The following is a 23,607-nucleotide window of genomic DNA, read 5'->3' on the forward strand; positions in this document are numbered from 1 at the left end:
AAAATGCAGCAAGAAAAAGAAAATCTCAATGCAGCACTTAAGTTATCATCAGTAAAGACACTTTGGTTATAAATCGGTGTCCAGTAAACCTACATATGAGAGCAAAGTCAAGGTCTTAAGGTCTTGAGACAAACCCAAACATTTTAAAAAGCAAATATTGGACTCCTGATGTTGGGATGATGTGACATGCACCCTCAGGCTAATTTAATTTAACATATTCCATCATTTTTCCCACTTTATGGTTGGTAAGTTATTTTTAGTCTAGATGAAGTCTCACACCTTGCCCCCAACAAACACATAAACAATTCTACTAGCTGAATTGGAAAGATGGCATAGGGTGGAAATGAGTACAGAAAAGGAAAGGACTCATTTAAGCCAGCACTGCTATTGAAAGAAATGCCCAAAAAACTACAGTGTTGGGTATTTGATTGTTTGCTCCTTTGCAGAAACACTACCTAGAGCAATGAGGATTACACTCAGTTAAACAAAGTACTTTTGCCTTTAAACCTACATCATCTTAGACAAATCTTACTTTCCAGATGTTTCTTTAGTGGTCTAAAAATCATCCAACTTTTCAGAATAACTCTATTCCCAGGCTGTGAACTTGCCAGGAGGCTACGAAGGTGTGCAATATCGAGAAATCCTATTCAGCTTCCTAGGTGCAACTCCACAAACATAATTTACTGTTTCACAGATGAAAACCAACCACTCCCTTTGGGTTTTGTAGTTAGTGCTAGAAACACACATTAATAGGCTCTGCAATCACATAATTTGTCTCTTTCCTCTAAGCCAAGTATCAGTTTCTTATTCTGGTCTGCAATAATTCAAAGCCTCAGAGATGTAAGGCCAGAAGGGACTATTAGATCACCTTGACTAACTCCTGTATACTTTCAGACTTCAAAACTTTTTACAGTCACCCTGTAACTGAGCCAACTAAAGTATAAATGATATTTCCCAAAACTTTTAGAAAGGTATCTCTCCTTGGCGTGAAGATATCTAGAGATACACCATTTTGGTCATTCGTTCTTTCATTCCTAAAAATTTTAGTAGATCTTTTCCTATCTGAAATTATCTAACTTTCTTTCTTTTCTCCTCCCCACCCATTTGTCTGCAGCCAGTATTTTCTTTTTGTGAAGGTTCTTTGCATATGCAAACTGAGCAACATTTCAAGCTTTTGTCATTACTGTGGACAAATCAAACACATTAAGTTTTCCAATTTGCAAAGTTACAATTATGTAGCTTTTATTTGAATAATTTCCATTTTTGCAATATTTGTTTTAGTGACTAAACACCAAGAAGGTACGTGATGTTCCAGTATATGTTTCAACCAACAACATACAGAGAAGTAATATCGCATCTGTATTCTTATTCCTTTGTTTACAAACCAAGACATGCACTGCATTTTTTTGCCAGTTTTGATTTGAGTGCTCATGTACAGACTGTTTCCCTACTTTAATAACCCGCATCTTTTGAGGCTACTGTCCAACAAATATTTTCAGCTTCTACTGGCTTAAGCTGACACTGAAAGACAATCCTGCCTAGCCTTTAGCCCACTGTTCTCTCTTCCCTCTTTCTATCACAAGAGTTTGTGTGAAAACATGGGACATCAAACCGGGAAATCAATCTAGCTAAACAGTAATATTTTTGTGTTGGCTTTCAGCTTGATTAGTATCCCAGTTTGGTAAATCATGTACCCCCAAAATTGCTTTCACTGATATAGCGGCAGATGAGGCCCACAGGTGGGGACGATCTGCTGCACAGAAAGGTTCTTTTGTTAATACATGCAAGCAGGCTGTATTGCAGCGTATATTTCCTAGTTCTCTGTTTGCCCTGCATATCTTTCTTTTTCTTGTATGTGTGTAACTTTGCCTTTAGTTGTGTTATCATCGTTTACTGCTCCACAATATCATGACTGACAAATTTTAATAGCATCCATTTTACACTCATTTCTGCAATGCTAGCACAATTCCTAAGAAACTCTATTAAAAAGTTATTTCAGTGATAGCTCTAGGTTTATAGTAATTTCTGAAATAAGGCAGCCAGATTTGAATCTGTTTGTCAGGTACTTTATCTTTGCCATACAATGCCTTTTTTTTTTTTCATTCAAATATCATATGTTGACAAATCAGAAGTTTTATGAAGGTCTAAGTCTATAAATTCTATCAGATATCACTATCAAACTTGTAATCTCAAAACATGCAGTCAGGCATTTTGAAATCGTTGTTTTCCATATAGACTGGCTGTAATTATATTTTTATCTTTTAACACCTTATTTAATTTTGCAATCAACAGTTTAAAAAAATCAGCATTGCTATCTTCTCTAACTTCTTCCAGTAACTAAATAAGACTTGTTTCATTCATTTCCTTAAAATGAATTATCTATGTGATTTGATAGGCTGCATCTCAAAACGTAACGAAGTAGCCTGCATTAACAAGCTGCTTTTTTATCATTTAGCAGATAATTCTATAATTCTGGGCAATTCAGTCAGTCATTTATTCTATTGCATATTCATCACACTGGTAGTATTGCTCATGTGATTATTTCAGATTACTATTACACAACATGTTGAAGAGATCCATTGACTTCACTGGGAATATTCATACAAAGTTACACATATAAACTCATGTATAGCAACAAGGAAATTGTGTCTTAGTTCAGAAAGCAAAATGATTCAATCACCACTCAGACCAATAAATGGAAGCAAACAGAAATGGCAATTCTCAATTTTTTTAATCTTTTAGCTCTTTTCCAATTTTTTCAAATTCATTTAAAAATGTTACTTTACAAATTAAGATTTTGATTTTACTTTTTTCTCTGTAGCTGCTCCCACAAACTATATGTGTTATCACAGGGCAAAAAAATAGGCATTAGAAAAACACATTAAAAAACACTAACCCCAAGAGCATTTTTGCAATGGCTGCTGAATTTAACAATAAGATATTTGCTGACTCCAGTGGCAGTTCCATTAGGCTGTAGATGATCTCTACTCAGGATGCTCAAGGAGAACAGTGCCAATTGTTTGATTTTATGGTTCCCTTTCTTTGTTTGGTGCTCACAGACTGTTTTCAATAAATGTGCAGTATATAACTGGGAATTCTATATGATGAGGATAACCATATATGTGCACATAGTTTTTATAATTATGATGAGGCTTATTTTTCTTTTGATCTACAAATAACACTAGCTCTCAACCGATGCTAGTGTTAAACAGCTTTCATATAGTATAAACATAATATTTGACAGCAGGAGATTTAGCTAGTCATCCATTATGGAGAGAATGTAATCCCTGGGCTATTTTATTCATATTCTACATCCTTTAGAAACACTGAATTACACGCTAATAATTCACCAGTAGTCATTGCTAATAATCAAGCACAAGTATTCATTCTTCTTCATCTTGAATAGATTTTGAATCTACAGTTTGATCCCAACTAATTTTTGTGGACTCCAAGCCTTGTCCACATGCATTACACTAAAGGACAGGAGCCATCATTGCCATCAGTGGTGGCCAGAGTAAACAAATATTTGCAGTCTCTCTAAGCCATGTTAACCCCTGCTTAGGAGGTGATGTGAGTTTGGAGCTGACAGTACTCCCAACTTAGTTAAACCATTTTAAGTATTTAGATATATTCTTCTTCAAGAAAGAGACCAAGGGATGATTTTAACAACCTCTTCTCACAAAGATGAGTTTATTAGATTGACTACTCTTCAGTCTTATTTTAAAGCAGAAAAGCACTAGCCTATTCAAAACCTTCCAGGTCTTCACACAGGAAATAGAAAAAGAATCAGAGTGCTAAGTCATATAGCAGCAAAGCCCAGGAAAGTTCCCAAGCAAGATTTCAAATTTCTTTGAAATTTAATAATGAGGAAAAAAAATTAATTTGATTTTGCTATCTTTTATTTTCTTCCTATAAAATATCAACAATATGCTTTCAGCCTGTTCTATTTTGGAATATAGTGCATGGAGATCCACACAGCCAGGCACACAGACAGAAGGTCCTACATGGTCCTCATGAAAAGACCAGACTCCATACACTGTAAAGTAGTGTAAAGGCCTCTGCCTATCTGTAATTGACTTGACACATCTTGAACTATACCTCTGATGCAATGGATGTGGGAGTCCCTTTGAACTAAGTTCTGGGCTGTATGGACCTTAATTTTCAGTCAGAATAGAATAGATAGTAACAACAAATAAAATTATCATCTATTTAGGAAAAGTTGTGTGTCAAAAGTGGCTCAAAGCAGGCATCTGAGAACAAGTCAGCAAGCTTTTAATGGTGATCTCTTGAGCAATCAGTGACAATAACCAGTCAGATCACACACAGCTGAGTGCATACTAACTGTCCAGAGCCAAGTTCAATTAAGACTACATTTTGCAAAAGCTTTCCACTTTACAGTGTTTGATGCAAGCATTTAGAATGTGTACAACAAGACATACAACTGCTAACCCTCAGAGGTCTAATCTGAGGAACTATCTTGCGCTCAGTGAATTACTCAGTTCATGGCTGTGAGAACTGTCTACAGTGACAAATGGTTTCTGTAAATATTTTTTGTGCTTCTGGGAAAATTCCGACTGTGTTTTGTCCCTGTTAATATTTACCTGCTACAAGTGGAGCTGGCTGAAATAATTTTGTGTGTACGTGCATTTGTACACTGGACACAGCTCATGAGAATACCTGGCATTTCTAGCAGAAGCAGCTTACAATTGCAGAATACTCATAGCTCCCATATCTTTCAAATGTGTCATTTGATGGTACTCAGCATCAGTGAAATCATAAACATACACAGAAAGAACAAATAGGTACAACTTAACAAACTCATATTGCTATCATTCCTTAAGGAATTACAGTTTAACTTTGTTGAGCATGCTGGTTATTCAAATACCAGTGTGATAGGTTCCTTCAAATGCTTGACATAAATGACTGAATAGCAAAAATTAATGCACTCCTGCAACATTCCTCCTTCATATCTAGAACAATGCATGCCATTTAGCTGTAAATGCTCCTTGGGCAACTTGCATCCAGCACAACCACTAATGTGCAATAAATCTAGTAATACATGACTGATTACTCACCTCATCAACTTGAGGATCTTGAGCCTGAGCAGCATTGGGCACTGGGGAATCACAGTCTGGGCTATAATGCTCACAATAGTCATATGCAGCTCTGGGGTCAGCTATAATCAACAGCTGCTGGATGTCACCCTGCAGTAAAGCATATGCAGATTAAATAACAAAACCAAAGGTTGTCTACATTTCATCAGAAGTACAGAGTTTTCATTCAGAAAACAAAACTGGGCACATAATACTTGTATTAGATATTATATTAACATTTGTGGTTATAAATAACATATCTACCTAATTTCTGCTGCTATTCTAGAAAAAATCCTAACTATTGTTCACACGGCAGAACAATGCAAATTGATACCAAATGGACTAGGTGCAAAATTCTGGCTTAAAATGCTGTCTGGTTTGGAAAGGAGAGGGTGGGAAGGTGTAACTCCTTCTCTGTTATTTTCATGCTGTTTGTTTACTTCTTCACTGGGAACCAGTCTAAATTCCTAAGATTTAATTCAGGGCACTTCCTATTACCAGCATGCAGCTCAGCATGCAAGTGATCAACAGTATAATTCTAAGAGTTTGCATCACATCTGTACTCTCAAAGAAGGAACAAAATAAAATAAAAAAGGCTGTACCAGAGTCACAGTTACTGGAATAAAAAATAATTAAGTAAGCACCATGTAAATACACACTATAGAATCTGTTGAAATCAAAATTTTAACAGCTAACAAATGTTATTTTCATCTCTATTCCCACATATCATGTGTAAAAATATCACAGTAAAGAGACCCTCTGTTCTGGATAATAAAAATGGCTCTGCTGAGATCCCCTACAGAGCCCTTGTATGTTTATCATTTTCCACAGAACTTTGTCTGGTATCCAGTGCATTTCTTAACATAGTGGTACCTTTTAAACAGCATTAGGTAAATTCCTGCCAACATTTCCACTATAAATTTCCTCATTCAGGAGCTTCTTATGCTGCCATAAAAATAAGTTTGTTGAAAATTGGCACATGTTCTTGGTCAAAATCCATTAACTTCAATCTCTCACTATTTCCCCAGAAGAGGGGATTTTTAAGCTTTTATATACTTCTAGTGTAATTTTATTTTGTTTTAGCAAAAATGGGGGCTAAGGAATAACTTTGTTAGTATATCTGTGCATGTTTTGTCTTTAAAGAGAAAATATCGTAATTGATGTAAATGTACAACTGGGAAAATTCACAATTATCTCAGTTTTTCCAAAATTGCTTTACATCTCTCAGAACAGTAGCCTTTAACAAATTAACAAAATTGGAGAATATTTTTAAAAAGTAAAAAAAAATCTGTAACGCTCCTTCTTTTCAAAAAGAAAAATCACCGAAAGAAGCAAAAAACCCTCAAACTGAAAAAAATAAAACAACCTTCTGCAATTTTCCTAGTTCTACAATATTTTTTTAATTTATTTAACATAAAATATGAAATACTTAGTTTCTTAGTACATAATGGCTATACATTACAAATCTGTTTTTTACAATACTCTCAACTCATTTTAACTTATAGACTCATGTGTGTCTTATTAATTTAGAGTTGGAATATTTTTTTTTAAGCTTCCAGAAATATTAGAAGTTCCCCTGCCAGTGGTTCTGGACTGTCTCTTTTATTTTCCTTAGCTTACGAATGCTTCCCAATTTGGACATCTTCCTACAAAACCTGCTACACATACAGAGAAATTCCCCCTTTGATTCCTTACATGACACCCTCAAGAGTTTGAGTGCTTTGGGAGGTTTTGTACAGTCATTGTCAGCTTGAGCTATGCATCCCTCATCTCCAGCAAAGTGTTCCCAAAGTGCTCTGCCCTTCCTCTTTCATCAGCCAAATTAAAACTAAGTGAAGCAGAGGAATAAGTTAGAGAGAATTAGCAACTGAAAGATAAAAGAGGTAACTCTTTTGGAGCAACCATTAGAGATGGATGTGCAGAACCCCTGCCCTCAGCCTGTTGGCTCAGGTTTTTGTCTTGCTATATGCCCCTGAACATGCATGGCTTTCTGAGATGCCCATACAGATCACCATGTATACAGTATGCCACCTAGTGTGAGTAATCATAGAATCGGAATCACTAAGGTCGGAAAAGACCTCTAAGATCAACTAGTCCAACCATCACCCCAACACCTCCATGCCTACTAAACCATGTCCCAAAAATGCCAGAACTGCTCCTGAAAGTACTGCTGTTTAGTATGATATGCTAAGAGAATCCAGGTGGGGGAATATAGCCAGTATTCTGGAGCTTGCTTTGTGCTGATCTTGAATGTCATGGAATTTTGGCACTGGGTTTTATCAGATTGTGTGTTTGCAAGAAGCACTCAGCATGCTGTTACGGCTTGGCTTAGATATTCCCAAATTGGTTAAAGCTGTTCATGATCCATTGACTGTACTTCCCAGCCCCGCCTGTCTGCCTGTCATGGGTCCACATAGAAGGAGGCCCTCAGAAGTCTTGCACAGTATACATAAATTGCTATTGGCTATTCATGTGTGAGAAGTTTACTGAGGAACTGATTGATTTTACATTTGGCATCTCAAATGTTAATTTTCTTCTTTTTCCTTCAACATCTGCTATAAAAATATTTCCAGTAAATTATCATTTTTCTTTTTCTATTTTTTGTTTTTATTTTTCTGTCTTTGCTAATTAAATGGCGTCTTTGAGTATTTGGATGTGATGTATTGGCAGTGCTGTTTCACTAGTCAGTGAAGAGCTTTCATTTCAGATCAGGTCAATCATCTTAGCACAAGAAATTCCACGTACATTATTGTGGATTTCATTATTGTGATTTAGTTATCATTCTAAGATATTTGTTGCACAAATCTACACTCTTTCTCTCTGAGAATTTTTCACAGAATGACTTCAGTCTTCAGAAACACATTCTTTGATTTTAACTGCTTGACTTTGTGAGACTGAAATAGAATGTTATAAAGTTATTTGCAAATAAACTACAAATAATTAATCTGGCCATGCTTCAAGACCTGGAGCCATAAATTAGGCACTACCTGCACAAGTCCCCAGAACTTTAAATGAAAATATGGATAAATGGGGTCATGGGTTATTAACAATTCTAATAGTTGGTCTCTGAAACAACACTAAGGTATCTAAATGTATATGCATATGTGCATAATATTGTTCTTATCTGAAAATTGCAGGAAAAAAGGAAGTCTCAGAGGATAGAATGATGAAAGCAAGAGAGGGAGAACAAAGATGGGGAAGGAGACAGGAGAACTGAGTAAAATTTACAAATACACCTGAGCATCCTTGAAGTACTCTTTAAAGTGCATAGAGGAAAAAAAAGTACAAAAAGCAGCTGTCTATATAGATTAGTTCTATTTCCTCCCCTATGAAATTGTCAAGGCCACCTTTGTTGGGAAAGACTGCTCAGGCAATTTCACAAAGTTCATAGATGATATATAGTGTGTTATACAAGTCAAATGTTTGATATGTCTGCTGAGCCAGTCTTCCACCATGATTTGATGTCAGAGGTAAGTGGGATGACAGTAGAAGGCAGAGGCAGAGAACTTGTGGTGAGGTATCACACAGATATACATAGCCACTTTTTCATCTTATTACTTGTAATGATGTGCATGCTTAACTTGCCCCCAAAAGTGCTAAAAGCCTATTTAGCACTTAGGAAGAAAAATCTGCTGCCTTATAATGAATTTTTATCCTGGATAACACTTAATACAATGTATTTTAAACAGTGTTTATCAGATATTTAACATTACTTGCACATTAGGGATGAGAAAGCTGAGAGCTAAGTCTCTGCCTTAGTCGCCCAGAGGTGAGGGGGAACATCCAGCAAGGTATTCAAGCATACCTAACATTAAGCATATGAGTAGCGCTCGTAAGTAAAACGGATCAATTTGGAGTCTTAATATTTAGTTTGGATCATAAATACTTTATTGAAATAGACACTAACTTATTGTCAAAGCCAACATGCAACTCACAAAGTCAATGCATAGTTGAGTAATTCATGTCAATATGGAAGAAAAATAGTTAAAGTCTATGAATGTTTTAATTTCTCTCTATTTTGGGAGTGTGCTCATAACTAAAATCAGAGGCTTTTGAATTAGCCTCATGGTTATATGAAAAAAGTTACCTGAGAATCATAAAATATCTTTCCCACCAGTTATGCCTAGCATGAAAACATGGTACAGAAGGATTACGTCTGTAGCACTGTCCTAAAAGGTACTCTAACAAATAAGCTACTCGTTGCAGAATCCTCCATAACTATTAAAAGGAGTTAATCAGATCTGAGGAAATATTTGCTTCTTTGTGGCACGTCACAGCAAATGTGGAGAAACCAGGCTACAGAGCTACAAGGAGAATATGCTCAAATCAGTTGAATGCCTGCCTTTTGGAACAGCTGCATAGACATTCATTCCAATTAACTGTTCTACAACAAGGAACAGCTCAGCTAAGAATGAGAAATGTGTGGTGAATTCAGTCATTGAAAATTCCTCTGTGAATCTCACAGACATTCCACAGTGACATTCTAGAATAAGTAAGTTTATGTGTATGGATTTCAACTAATCTTCCAGGATTAGTTGAAAAAAACACCTCGGTAAGTAGTAATGCACAAGGTGGGGTATCTGCACTGAAAACATAGCCTCTTGATATGAAAACAGTTTGCAACACTGAAAAAATACAGCGTTGACTAACAAAAAAAGAAAATGGAGACCCAATTTGCAGGAAAGCAGTAGACTACCAAGTTCTTCCAATTTTACTGACTTCCTCTTGATGTAATTATTGCTTTAGTTAGCCTCATAGTACTAATCACTATATTTGATTCCACCTTTTGAGAGCCTTTCTTAGATTCCATAGCACAAAGAGGAATAAGGGAAATCTCCAGTTAGATATGGTGTCAGATTTTGTCAATGATGTAAATCATCGAGGGCCTGAGAAGTAAGGAATGAATAATTTTATCATTATAAGCAATAAATGTTAATGGTTGCTTATTGTTTTAATTGTGACTTCATAAAAAATCTTAGATATTGTTTCTTCTTGAAACATTCTCTTTTCCTTTTAACTATGTAATCTTACTAATGCTTTCTAAATATGGTGTATTAGAGAAGTATAACCATAAAGTAGTCCATTTATAGTCTATTTATCAGCTAAAAGTTTCTATCATTGATAAAAGACATCTCTACTACCACCTGCCAGCATTGTTAAAAAGGCAAAAGTGTGAATTCTTACAAGGCTGTAAGGGCACTATATGAAGGAATCAGTGCTGAAATTACTGTTTTTTTCCAGCATTTAAAATTTTATGGTCTAGTTCCCTAGTTCTACAAGAACCTCAAACAGTTCAGTTGTAGAGACAGATTTTTGGGATATCTCTTTCACAAGAATCTGAATAAAACAATAACCTTGCCAGGTGAAAGTGACCTTTGACCAGGAAATAGCAGGTACGCATTACTTTAGAAGCTCTGCGGACCCTCTCCACAGAAACAAACTTCACAAATTATTAAAAACATTAAAAAAAAAATTTTTCAAAGAACAAGTGATCTTGGTAGTTGCACAACAAGGATGCTACATAACAATGTGACTGGATCAGAGTAGAGAACTGAAGTTTTAGTTTCTTATTGTAAAATAATGAGATTTTCTAGAATGATTTCATTTGGAAAAAGCTTATTGTTTTTTTTCCAGCTTTACAAAAAAAAAATTAATGAAAAATAATGCAGCAATTACTCAAAGGTCTAATTTTATATATTAGAAGTTCAAAAAGACTTTCCACAACTAGAGTGGGAGGGTTAGTATTAGCAAAATACCATCCTTCTGATTCATGTTCTGGATAAAATGAGTACCTCTTATGTGTTTATAAGGATAATTAGATTTTAAAGATGACTACCTAAATGGTGATAAAAGCATAACAAAACCAGTGCTAGGCACTATATCAACTCAGGAGAACAACATCAATACCTTTCATCTTCATATGATGGCTAAAGCCTAAGAATTACAAAGTGGCCTCTTCAGTAAATCAATTCAGCAGAAACCCTAATCTGTGTATATGTGCCAACTTTCTCTAATTAGTTCTGTGACAGTACAACTATAGGCTCCAAAGAACAAAAGTCTAGACAGCCTGGATATTATTACTATAGAATTTAGAAGAACCTGCTGCAGAATTCATTTAATCTTCCTGCAAAGATTTGAGGGATTGAAGAATTCCAGGGGCCTTTAATATAATATTCCATCACCCAGGCCCATTGCATAATATAGCTAGAAAAAGATATTTAGAGCCTGCCAGACTGAAGCACTGTAAAAGCAATAAATTGTGAAAGCAGAATTTTGTACAGGTCAAAGTTTCCATAGAAATCAATGTCTTCTTGATTCTTTGAAACTCCATGGTTATAGTAGTATATATTGGTTGGTTAAGAAATAGGTTGATATACCAACTATAAATTTTAACCTTCAAAACATAGCTGTTCATGGACCAAAGTCTACTGCAATTCTTGGCTGAGAGATTAGATTTTATTATAATGCCTGAATATACAGTACGTATACGTAACACACACACGCAGACACAGACACACACATGTGTGTGACCAAGGACATCCTATTTTCTTGATAAAAGACCTGCAAAACTGTTACATTGCCATTTATCTTTGAAACCACATTTACAGCTGTTCTTTAAAACTTAAATGTATTACACACAATATTAAAAGAGGTGATAATAAATTCTATCTGTAAAATTTGCTGGAGCTGATGTAACAGGCAGCATTTTTTAAGTCCAGGTTGTTAATTTTAAATGTAATTACGAACAGTTTAGTTAAATGACCATTCCTTTGTTTCTTGGGATTATTCCTTGAAAATGAACTTGAACGCCAACGAATTAACAGAGCTTTGCTTTCTTTTTCTCCCCCCTTCCTGCTTTCAAAAATAAGGAAGGGAAACAAGGAAAACAGAATTATTTACTTTTGTTCATTGAGTATAAGTTTGGAAATACTATAAAAAAATAACAAACACCAAATCACCATTCTTTCAGATTAAAAAAAAGGCAAAACAAAACAAGCCAAATAGAAAGCTTTTGTAAAAAATGCTAGTTTCTTATTAGGTGCTTCTGAAATAGAAAAATTGTTTGCCTTGCTTTTATCTTTTTTGTTTGGTGGTTTTTTTTTCCCCTCCCAGTGCTGGAAGTTGGCCACTTCTCTGGTGTTGATAGCTAGAAGGTTGCTTCTAAATATTTTTGCCTGGAACCTATTGCATGTTTTGGTTTCTGTCCCATTTATGCTAAACATTACTTTTTAGTTTGACTGACACTAAAGATTTAGTGCGTCACTAGCAATTACTAAAGGCGATATGTAATGGGAATCATTTTGGCTACCTCTACACTAGCTAGTAGTGCAGCTCAACAGGACAGTATGAAACAGAGGATACTGATGACACATCATTCACACTACATGCCTTTGGGGCAGTTTTACTTTGGGCTAGCTTCCCTATTCTACTTTAGCTGTACAGCAATTTTGGTCAGTCAGTAAAAGCTCTACCCATTCTGCTACTGTTACCTTCTTCATGGAGTATGCACACAGAGGAATGGCCTTTCTGCACTTGCACACTTGGACTTTCCATGCTTAGAGATATGTGAGGGATGGTTACTTATCTGAAGTGATCTGTAAGTAAGTCATATTTCTGTCAAGCTACTATCACTCTATCTTCAACTGCTCGCTCAGGCTATTTAAAGTAATCCTATGTTGTACATAAGTGTATGAATGCTTTTTTCATGAAAACAGGTTAATGCCTAGCATCAAAATCTAAACCCTTTATTAACAAGGATTACTGCAAGGATTTAATCTCATAAACTCTGTGCAGTTAGAGCTTTCATTGCCTTTAAATGAGAGTCTTATATACATCAGGTTTTGTCTTCTTGTACTCATTTACAGCACAGTGCCTAAAAATCATTGTATTGGTCTAACATGTGGGGAGTTTTGAAGGAAAAAAGTCCCTATAGGGAAATATCTGCATAAAGACTCTGTTAGTTATTAACTCATTATAAAATACTTATTATAAAAAACTCTTGTATTGTTCACACCAACAGTTCTAAATGAGGAGTGACAAATCCTTAAAGCTGGCAAAGAATAAAAAGATCCCTGCTATTTATCAAACATTTAAGCTACAAACATATTTCAATGGATACTATTCAAAATTCTTTTACTAGGTGCTACGTACCAGTGCACCAGCATCTGACTAATTTCTTCTTGTTTTGTTTTTTTTTTAATTTTTGTATGCTATTGTAAGAATTGTCTTCTTTGCAGTAAGCACTTCCAAACCAGCCCTTCTTGCACTATGTATTTGAAAACACAGAAGAGATTAATTTCAAATGACACATGTAAAAGTTTGAGGTATACTGTGTCAGTCTTTCATAAACAAGCATTTACGAATTAGTCCCACTGATATCAATGGATCCACTTCAGTGAGCAAGTGCTAAATGAAGGGCTCACAATTTGGCAGTTAGTAATAATACAGTTTCTAGACAGGATAATTTTAATATTTTTAGACACATTCACAGTTTATAATTTGCTTCTCAAGCATTTGTATGCACCTGATGCTTAATGCTTGCTTGTATTCAATATCCTGTTTGTGACATCGTATTGATTTCCATATTAATTGAGCATGATGTCATAAAATCTCAGATTAGCACTTACATTCAGGAATGAGCAGCAGGCAACTCCAAATCAGAATTTCCTCATATAAAACACACAACCCCCCCACAAGATTTGGAAAATACTTAAGATAAATTTTTTCTTGCTTTTAAAGCTAAAACAGAAGATTTTTCTGAGAGCACTACTAAAAAATGCCTCTTACCTTTAGCACCAGTAGGTAAACTTACCAAGGAATATTATTTTTGTTGAATATACAAAAATAATAATTCTGTCCCTCATCCCACCTGTTGTGGTTTAGCCCAAGTCAGCAATTAAGTACCACACAGCCGCTTGCTCACCCTCCCCCCGGTGGGATGGGGAAGAGAATCAGAAGAGCAAAAGTAAGAATACTCATGGGTTGAGGTAAGAACAGTTTAATAATTGAAACAAACAAACAAACAAAATTGTAGTGAGAAGGAAAACAACAAGAGAGAGAGAAAGGAACAAAACCCTGGGAAAAATAGTGATACCCACCGACTGATACTCACCACCCACCAACTGATGCCCAGCCAGTCCCAGAGCAGCGATTGCTGCCCCACAGCCAACTCCCCCCAGTTTATATACTGAGCATGACGTCATATGGTATGGAATAGCCCTTTGGCCAGTTTGGATCACCTATCTTGGCTGTGCCCCCTCCCAGTTTCTTGTGCACCTGGCAGAGCACAGGAAGCTGAAAAGTCCTTGACTAGTGTAAACATTACTTAGCAACAACTAAAACATCAGTGTGTTATCAATATTATTCTCATACTAAAATCCAAAACACAGCACTATACCACCTACTAGCAAGAAAATTAACTCTATCCCAGCTGAAACCAGGACACCACCGGGAGTGGAGGGTGAGTGAGAGGCTGTGTGGTGCTCAGCTGCCGACTGAAGCTAAACCATGACAAGACTGAAGAGTGCTCCACAGTTCCTGTGATCAAATAATTGTCTTACTATGACTAAAAACATCATTATTACCAAGATGAAACAGTCTTTGTGATGTATGGATACAATATGCTATGAATTCCAACAGGTCACTATACACTTGGGTATTTCTTCTTTTGTGCTTCCTACACGTAAGCCCATAAAGGCATCAAATGTCATATGGAAAGTCTGTCTTATACAGTTTTAAGTCTTAAACACTTAAATATAACGTCATGGCTAAATAAGTTCATTTCTGGAATTGCCTGCACATAGAATAAGACACACTGAGTTTTGTGTTTCTTCAGTGCCTGTTGTGGTCTCAAGATACAACAAGGTTCACAACACAGAAATACTATGAAGGAGAGCCATGGAACCACCAAACATCACTCTGTGCTACCACGAATGAGATAAACAAACAGAACATTTAAGACACAACCAGGAGACTCTCAAGCAGGAGACAAATTTCAGGGAACAGCCCCAAACTTTAGAAATTTTAGCAGCAGTAGCTAAAGGATGGATAAAGTCTTGTTAATGATACAATATGAATGATGTTTAGAGAGTAGAAAAACATGACACAAACTCAAAAAGAACCAGATTATGTTTTGGTTGGCCAGACTTTGAAGGACACATATCATTAAAACCGTATATGGCACAGTGCTTTGCTTAAACTTTGAGGGAAATTCTAATTGCCTATTTTCAACACACACATTTCGAGCTAAAGATTCAAATAACTGAACATAGGTATAAATGTACCCATGGTGGCTGTACAGTAAAAGATAAAGCAGAAATCTATCCCAAAAGATTGTAAGCTTTTAATTTAAGTAAGAGAATTCAGACTACATCTAAACCCCCAGCAACTACAAGAACACCCTTACAAGAATATAACTGATTTCTCTGAATAAAGCAAGAGAAAAGAGGTGCAATCAGTTAAATAAGGAAACTTAATCACTGAAGGAATACAGAAATGTACAGTGATGTTAGAAATGGTAGAAATGTTGCTGTTCTCAGTGCTGAATGTTAAAATTCAGCCTGTAAACTGACTTTACAGACAGCTGCACGATTTCCTTGCGTGTCCAAAGAAGGGCAACAAAGCTGGTGAAGGGTCTAGAGCACAAGTCTTACAAGAAGCGGCTGAGGGAACTGGGGTTGTTTAGTCTGGAGAAAAGGAGGCCCACGGGAGACCTTATTGCTCTCTACAACTACCTGAAAGGAGGTTGTAGCGAGGTGGGTGTTGGTCTCTTCTCCCAAGTAACAAGTGATAGGACGAGAGGAAATGGCCTCAAGTTGCGCCAGGGGAGGTTTAGATTGGATATTAGGAAAAAATTCTTCACGGAAAGGGTTGTCAAGCATTGGAACAGGCTGCCCAGGGAAGTGGTGGAGTCACCATCCCTGGAGGTATTTAAAAGATGTGTATATGGTGCTTTGGGACATGGTTTAGTGGCAGACTTGGCAGTGCTAGGTTAACGGCTGGACTCGATGATCTTAAAGGTCCTTTCCAACCTAAACAATTCTATGATTCTATTCTATGATTCTTTTGTGAGTCCAAAGCCATCTTTCTTAGTGGATCTCAGCTTGAACTGACGCACTGACTTGCCACATCAATGTAGGAGATTTCAGTGAAAAATATGACAAAGGATCACTATCTTCCTTTTTTATCCTTCAACACATGACAAAAACCCTCAGAGAAAAGTATTTTTATTTAAGTCATAGTAGCAAATTCTGCTAAAGTTATATCCTCATGACCATGTTGACTTCATATAAGTTTGACTTCAAGAAAAATGTAGGGTTATTTTTCGGGTTTCTTCAATGAATCTGCTAATTCTGATTTTTAAGTACCAACTTCAATTTCCTAAGTATGCCTTCATCCAACCTTACTGACTCTTCCAACAGTCTCTAACCAAAAAATAATTGCATTCTACCACATTCCTTCCCATATCTTCTTCCTCTATAGGGCTTGAAAGAGTGGAAGGAATTGTATATACAACTGCAGTCGCTATACAACTGCAAAAGGTATGGATGGAGGAAAATATCACTGAGAAGGAACTGCTAAGGTAGGAATTATTTTGCCTTAAAATAGTTACTCTTTGTCATGACTCCAAGTTTAACCTTTCTTTCTGAGTGGCTAGTAACCATCATGACAGAAGAATGATATAGCAGGAAATTTTCAGAACTATCATTTTATTTACCCCTTAGATAGCCTATGCTCCTTCTGTATTCCCATGGGAATGGTCTTAATCTCTCTTTAACAAAATTTTTTTTGAGGATTAATATTTAAAACTGTTTAAAATATAGAGGACAGATATAATATCATAATAGTCAACAACTTCAGAGATGAAAGGCCCCTCGCATGCTTCTCCATTATTCAACATGTTACTTAATGCAAATGATTAAAACAAATATCTCCCTTCATACACATACCATCAACCACTGTACTTATTTTCAAACAGCTATGCACATTTGTATAGCATTTCAGCACCTCTGCAACTTCAGAGAGGTCCTTTTATTCAGCAAGTGCATTGAGTAAAACAAACCAAACACCAATGTTTAGTTATTGTGCACTTCCCTCCTTGACAACTTTTAAAATGGTTACAAACTTTGCAAGAACAAGCCAGGGCCTGTTGCCTTAGTTTCTATTAGAATCTAAAATCACTTGTAAAACACTAACAAAATATCAGTTTATCTAGTTTTATTGCATTTTTTTGCTGAATTTTTTTTACTTATGTATATTAACATTGCACATATTTTGACAATTTATTGCCAAATACACATATTATGGGACTTGGTTTCTGACCTAAGAAAGAAGTACAAATTAAAATTGAAAGTAATTATCCCTTGTGGAGACTAAAAATCCTTGTCCCATCCCAGATAAGGCATCTGTGGAATTCATCTTCAAACAGAAAATAATGTCCCTCAGATGTGCAAACTGTATTGGGGACTACAGGTAAATTAGGCTGTGAATACCTATCATATCATACTGGTTGACCCATTAAATCATCCCAGACATTTCCCCATTCAAAAGTCTCATGTTTCCTCATGTCCATGGAAATGAAAGATAACAATGCCACAGTATTACACTCAAAATTCTTATTTCCTCTCTTGATACCTATGCAGCTTCTCAAGCATATGCTCTGCTTAAAGCTAGGATTACAACTCTGGTCTTTTATGGAGCACAGATGTTCTGTATATGAAATAAGTTAACTACTGATCTGTATTTTCTTATTTTTCAGTTTTAATTGAAATTTGACAGTTTTGACTGTTGCATAACAATACTATAAAAGAAACTCAATAGTGTAGATTTAGAGAAGCTTCATTATTAGCCTGTAAAAATAATCGTTGACATAAGGATTCTACCTAGAAAGGCCTCATGATTGGCAGTCACATACTTCCTTAGAGGCATTTTACCCTTCCTATATGTACTTCTTGGCCAGTAAATGATGGAAACATATATGTCCTTATTGCCAAAGTATGCTCCAGTTACTGGAAAGAGCAGTAAGTGGGATAAACAATATAAGGGATTCATATTACACAGAAAACTTTCCAGGTCCTTCTCCCCCTCTCTCAAATACTGTTAGCATGCACAAATATCTATAAAAGTTTAAGGGAGACAGAACTAAAATGATTCAGTATAATACTACTCCACTTTCCCAGATTAATTCTCCTAAATATCTCAGGTATCTCAATATTAGGCAGAAAACCAAAAAAAGCAAGCCCCTTCCAGATACAACATAATCTAAAGAACAGAAAAATGTGTCATATCTTCCAACAATAGAGACACTTCCCTGTTTTACTTCTCTTTTATTTCAGCCTATCCTAACAGGTTCTATAAATCAAAGTTTCTACATTATACCAGCTTTTGCCCTAAAAAATTTATTCTGATTTGCATTAAGCACTTCACTCAACACAAAATCACTCAATTCCATTTGTTCTGTATTGATTTTTACCTCAAAAACTTCTTCATCCAGAATCCTGGTTCCAAAGACAGTGATGCCATTGGTGTCCACAACCGTTTTGTCACTTCTTTCAAGTGGTTTTGTAGTTTTTTTGTTACAGTCAACAATCATCGTCACACTTTTTTTCTCCACACTAATAGCTACTCGATGCCACCTTTAAAAAAAAACATAATTCTACTGTAATTTATGTTTTTAAAACTAGGTCATTGTGTTCTTATCAACACAGTTTATTGCAGATTGTACACCAATTAAGTCACAAATAAAATTTTAAATGTCTCCATTTATTTCCTTCTTTCATACGTACACAAACGTACACAATGTTTTGTCTATTCTCTATATAACTTCTGTCCTGTAGTACAAAGGAATCTGATCCATAGCTCATTGTGAATATCCTCTATAAGATGAAGTTCAGGCTGACCTTCTCTGAAGCTTTTACCCAGAGAACATTAGTAAACTCAAATTAGAAGCAAGTGCACTGTTTACATTTTATTAGATTGAACAATCTGACAGCAGATTTTATTTTTATGAACGTGTTTGATTTTCCAAATTACATAAGGAATTACTTGTGCATATATATATAATCCAGCAGCTTATTCTTTGTTATTTACATTTTACTATTTGTTCTCTGTGATCAATCACCAAAATTTTACCATGTTCTTACCATTTGAATGTATCCTATAGCTTTAGAGATTTTTCAAAGATGTACAAAAGTTCCAACATAGATGCTTTTCCAGATACATATACTCACAAATGCTTGCCAATATTCCTGCAACAATAGCTTTGCCTACATAAATATTCACCAAAAAGTGAATGAAGCGATTCAGAATACAGACAAATGATTTTATTTTAAAGACATCTGAGAATCAAGTTTTGTACAATTTGCCCAACTATACTATGTTCTTTATGAGACTTCATTATCATGAGAGACCACATTAATTTAGTGAGCCTCTCTGCTATGACAACTTAAATATTTAAGAGCAAGAGCAAGCCACTCCGTAATCTAACATGGAGCAAAACATTAAAGAATCTTTGACACACCAGGGCAAAAAGTGTCAAAGTATGTCGTATTAGTGACTGGTAAGAGGAAGGCTGGAATCAAATTATTTTAGTTGGCATTTGTGGCACCAAGGTTGTCTAAATCACAGAGACAGCTTCGATCATTGTTGCAAAGAGCTTCTGTATATCAAAAGGAACACCTCAAAGCTAATGGAATCTGACTGCTAAACAGTATCACTGAGCCAGAACTCTAATTCCATGTTTTCTCTGGAACATGGTTGAAGATTATCATTATAAAAGCAAACTGTCCATGCATCCTCAGGCACATTACACTGTTTACACTTTTTAAATATATCTCATTTTGAGACGACGATTGTTGTCCTAGATCCTTCATAAAATAGCTGAGTCAGAAGAAAATTGTCGGTCTATCTTTTGAAAGCATGTAGAAGCTGAAAGCATGAAAACATAGCTCACTGTGGATAGGATTGACTCCAGTTGATTTTGAAGTTGTATAGTCTCACTGCAGGAAATTGTACCAAACAAAGTTTATTTTGATTTCTTCATTTTTATCAGTTTCTCAACATTTTGGGTGAAATTCTGAAATCTATGTTACAGCTTTGTTATTGAGAGGAAGTCAATGAAAAAAAAAAGTTTGCTGCTTTATTTTATCACTTCTTCTGCTAGGGAAATGCATCAGATTTAGGTTTCATGGTATAATTCCATTCTCTGGTAATACAAGTGCTAGAAGACAATTACTTTTTTCTTTTTTAATGCTTTATTGCTTTATAAACATATTTCATTATAATTGAATTTTTGCCTTTCCTTCTCTACTGATTTGTTTTCTTTTGCTTTAGTAAAATTTCATTCTGTGTATCTCTGAAGACTGTGACTGCTCTTCCTGGACAGCAGCACAATAAATTAAAAGCCTTTGAAAGAATGAATGTCCATTTACAAGCACTAGAATGACATTCCCAGAGAATGATTGCTTGTCTACAAAGGGAAGTTAGGTACAAAAAATTAACAACTGCATTAACAACAAAATAGGTGTTTGAGATTAATTGCCTTTACTGAGGGTGCAGTATAAGTCCTTGCACCAGTTCAGATTAATTGTCCTGCTTATTCTTCCCTGATTTTGTTATATATAGACATCTCAAACCATCTTATTTATCTGCTGTTTTGGTTCAGGATAGGAGAAATTCTATGCTGTCTTGTCAACTTGTCTTCACTCTGCCTATCACCTTCAAATGGACAAGATAGCCCTTCTAGTGAGACTATTCCTTGAGTCTTTTTGAAAAGAGAGTTTCTTTCTGTATTGCACAGGAAGAATCTTCATAGGTTTAGTTTTAGTGGGTTTAACTTCTATGACTATTTCTTCACTCTTGATTTATAGAAATAGCAAATAAGAAAGGTGGTTTGGCTTTATTTGTAGCTCTATACACCATTTGAAGCTGGAAGGTTTTCTGCTGCAAAGGTTCTCTGATTTTGTACCACAACAGTCCAACTAGCTGGAAATTGTCTTACTGATTTATTTAAATATTTAAGATAACTGTTTGTAAAGACCATAATCACCTATACAGTGGTCTGTGGTACTATTTTTCATCTTAAAATTTTACACTTACTTGCCATCAGCAATGTTGACAGTTCTGAAAAGAGGATAGTCTTCTGGGGCAGGTTTTCCATTTTGGTCTTCAAACAGGAAGACAGGGGATCTACCAACTTCAACACCTACTTGCTGAATTCCTTGCTCGTTGTAGACAGACAGAAGGAAGGACTGGATACCCTTTTTAGGTTTTACTGTCATTAATATTGAAAAATCTTCTGGAAAATCTCCACCTGTAAACAAAGTGATATATACAGTTACAAATTCAGAAAAGATGAAACCATTCCTTAAAGGTTTACATTTTTCTATATGCACAGAGGATCCCGCATACAAACTGATGGGGTTTTTTAATTCTCAAAAATGAATACATAAAAAATTACACTAGAAAAACTTTTTATCTCTTTTTTTCTTTCTGGTCTCACTTTAATTCCTGAAAGATACACCTGAATGATTCCTAAAAACAAGACTTGTAAATCTATTGTGAATTTATGTTATAATACAATATATGCAAGAACCATGATAGTTTCACATTCATTATTTTTTCTATTCATCTTCTTTTTAGCAATCTTCTAATTTAAAAGCATGCACTACAATTTCACTCAACAAAATAAGTACCTGTATTATAGCAAATATGTTCCAGGAACTTCATCTCCCTTGATAACCACTTGTTTTAGTTTCTCTCTCACAATATGTATTTGAGTCTTTCTAGAACAATATTGTGCATGACATTGAAAAAATACATAACTAGTTTTATTTAATAGGAGCTTTAGGCAAAATCAAAGAACATTTAATTTTCATTTATTCCCTGATGCTTTCTCTTTGAAGTAGACATTATATATCAATCATTCTTTCAACCTTTACAACTAAAAATAAACAAAATTAAAAGTGGATATAGCTTGTTTATAAAGGAAGGAGTGAGGTTTGTACTCAGTACTGCTCCTGTTGAATTTGGTGGTAAATCTGCATTTCACTTGATGTGAAAGTCTGTTAGGCTTAATATCAAATGAAGTGTAAGACTGAGATTCTAAAATTCAGAATATACATTGGATCCGTGTGGCTTCAGCTGCAATTTGACATGCAGGAAATAGAGGGATTAGAATCTAATCATAATGTTGGCAACGAATATAACTGCAACTTTTTGTGCATAAGAGTGAGTAAAATGTTCTTAAACATTTTAATAATATAATACAATAAGTTTTAATAAAATAATGTTACATTTTTGTAATGAATAAAAGTATGTAAGACTTCAACATTGAAAGCTGATTTAGGAATTGCTTCTTCCAATGGAGAAAATATAAGATTGTTTCCAAGACAGGTCTTGTGGGGAAACTCTTTCAGGATTCTATGCAGTCTTCCATGAAGACAAGCTATTGATGGCATAACTCTTTAGTTACAACATGAAAACAAAATGCATAAAATCTTCATTGCTCTTTAAATTACATACTACTCTTCTAAAACAGAAAATCCCTAGTCTTACACTTATTATATTGTCTGCTGCAATGTTGTTTTATGTGCTTTCTGCAATCTTCTTAACTTTCTCTGTAGAACGCCGTTGAAACACTGTAGTATTATAGACCACTTTAGGGCTTGTTTTGAGATCTTATTTTGAAGGGATCAAAGCTCAATAAATAGGAAGCATTTCATTTACTCTGGTGAACCTTTGGTCAAGCTTTTTAATGACAAAACAAAGCTGCTAGTTTACAGATTAAATTAAACTGTGTGTTATACCTTTCAATGTCAGAGTAAACAGATGCTGCACTGTTAATCTGAAAGATATGTTGAAAATCCTTAAGGCAGGTGACACTAATTCAGCTAGCGTTGGCATGTGCTCTTCAAACAGATAACATCCTATGAGAAAAAAACTGGGAGCTTTCTAAGGTGACTGAAAATGAGTCATGTGCCTCAGTTCAGTAGTTTCTGTTATCACTGCTATGACATAATATTCCCAAATGTTTTATCTTGCACTTACATTGTGTAATTATAAGTAAATTTCCTCCAAACACAGTTTTGAATGAAAAAGTAAAAAAATGAATGACATTCTAACTTGTAAAACTTTATGTATTGCTGTGTATATATAGTTCTTGGACACATACCTGGAATAGTTATCAAAATCTTCTCAGATACTTTTAAATTTCTTGTTTATTGGTATGGTTCTATTTGAACAATAACCAAAAATAACAATAACAATTGGAGGGAATATCACTAGAAAAATCTTTGTATATGTCTGGGTTGCCATTCCTGTCATTCCTATATGCTTTTGTAAAAGATAACTAAGAGCATATAAACAAACAGTACAACAAAAATCTAAGTGGTTATCTTTACAATTATATAATGCCTTCCTGTCGGTGAAATCAATGCCTATTACATTCTGGAAAGTTGGTAAATATTATTAGACCCATTTTTAAAAGATGGCTATATTGATGCTCCCAGCTTTTGCC

The 23,607-nt window shown here is 35.2% G+C and overlaps 1 protein-coding gene across 3 annotated transcripts in view; it reads right to left on the bottom strand.

Annotated features, from left to right (window-relative positions):
- The window catches only part of COL11A1 (collagen type XI alpha 1 chain), a 163,475-nt gene that overhangs the window by 119,762 nt on the left and 20,106 nt on the right, over positions 1-23,607 (bottom strand). For all 3 annotated transcript variants that reach the window (XM_072868974.1, XM_072868973.1, XM_072868972.1), the window contains exons 3-5: positions 21,189-21,402; positions 18,565-18,727; positions 5,076-5,204 (exon numbers count right to left, since the gene is read on the bottom strand). In XM_072868974.1, coding sequence (XP_072725075.1) covers positions 5,076-5,204; positions 18,565-18,727; positions 21,189-21,402 — 506 coding nt within the window. The remainder of the gene's footprint in view (positions 1-5,075; positions 5,205-18,564; positions 18,728-21,188; positions 21,403-23,607) is intronic.

This window comes from Ciconia boyciana, chromosome 7 (genome assembly GCF_034638445.1).
Source record: "Ciconia boyciana chromosome 7, ASM3463844v1, whole genome shotgun sequence".
Taxonomy (NCBI): domain Eukaryota; kingdom Metazoa; phylum Chordata; class Aves; order Ciconiiformes; family Ciconiidae; genus Ciconia; species Ciconia boyciana.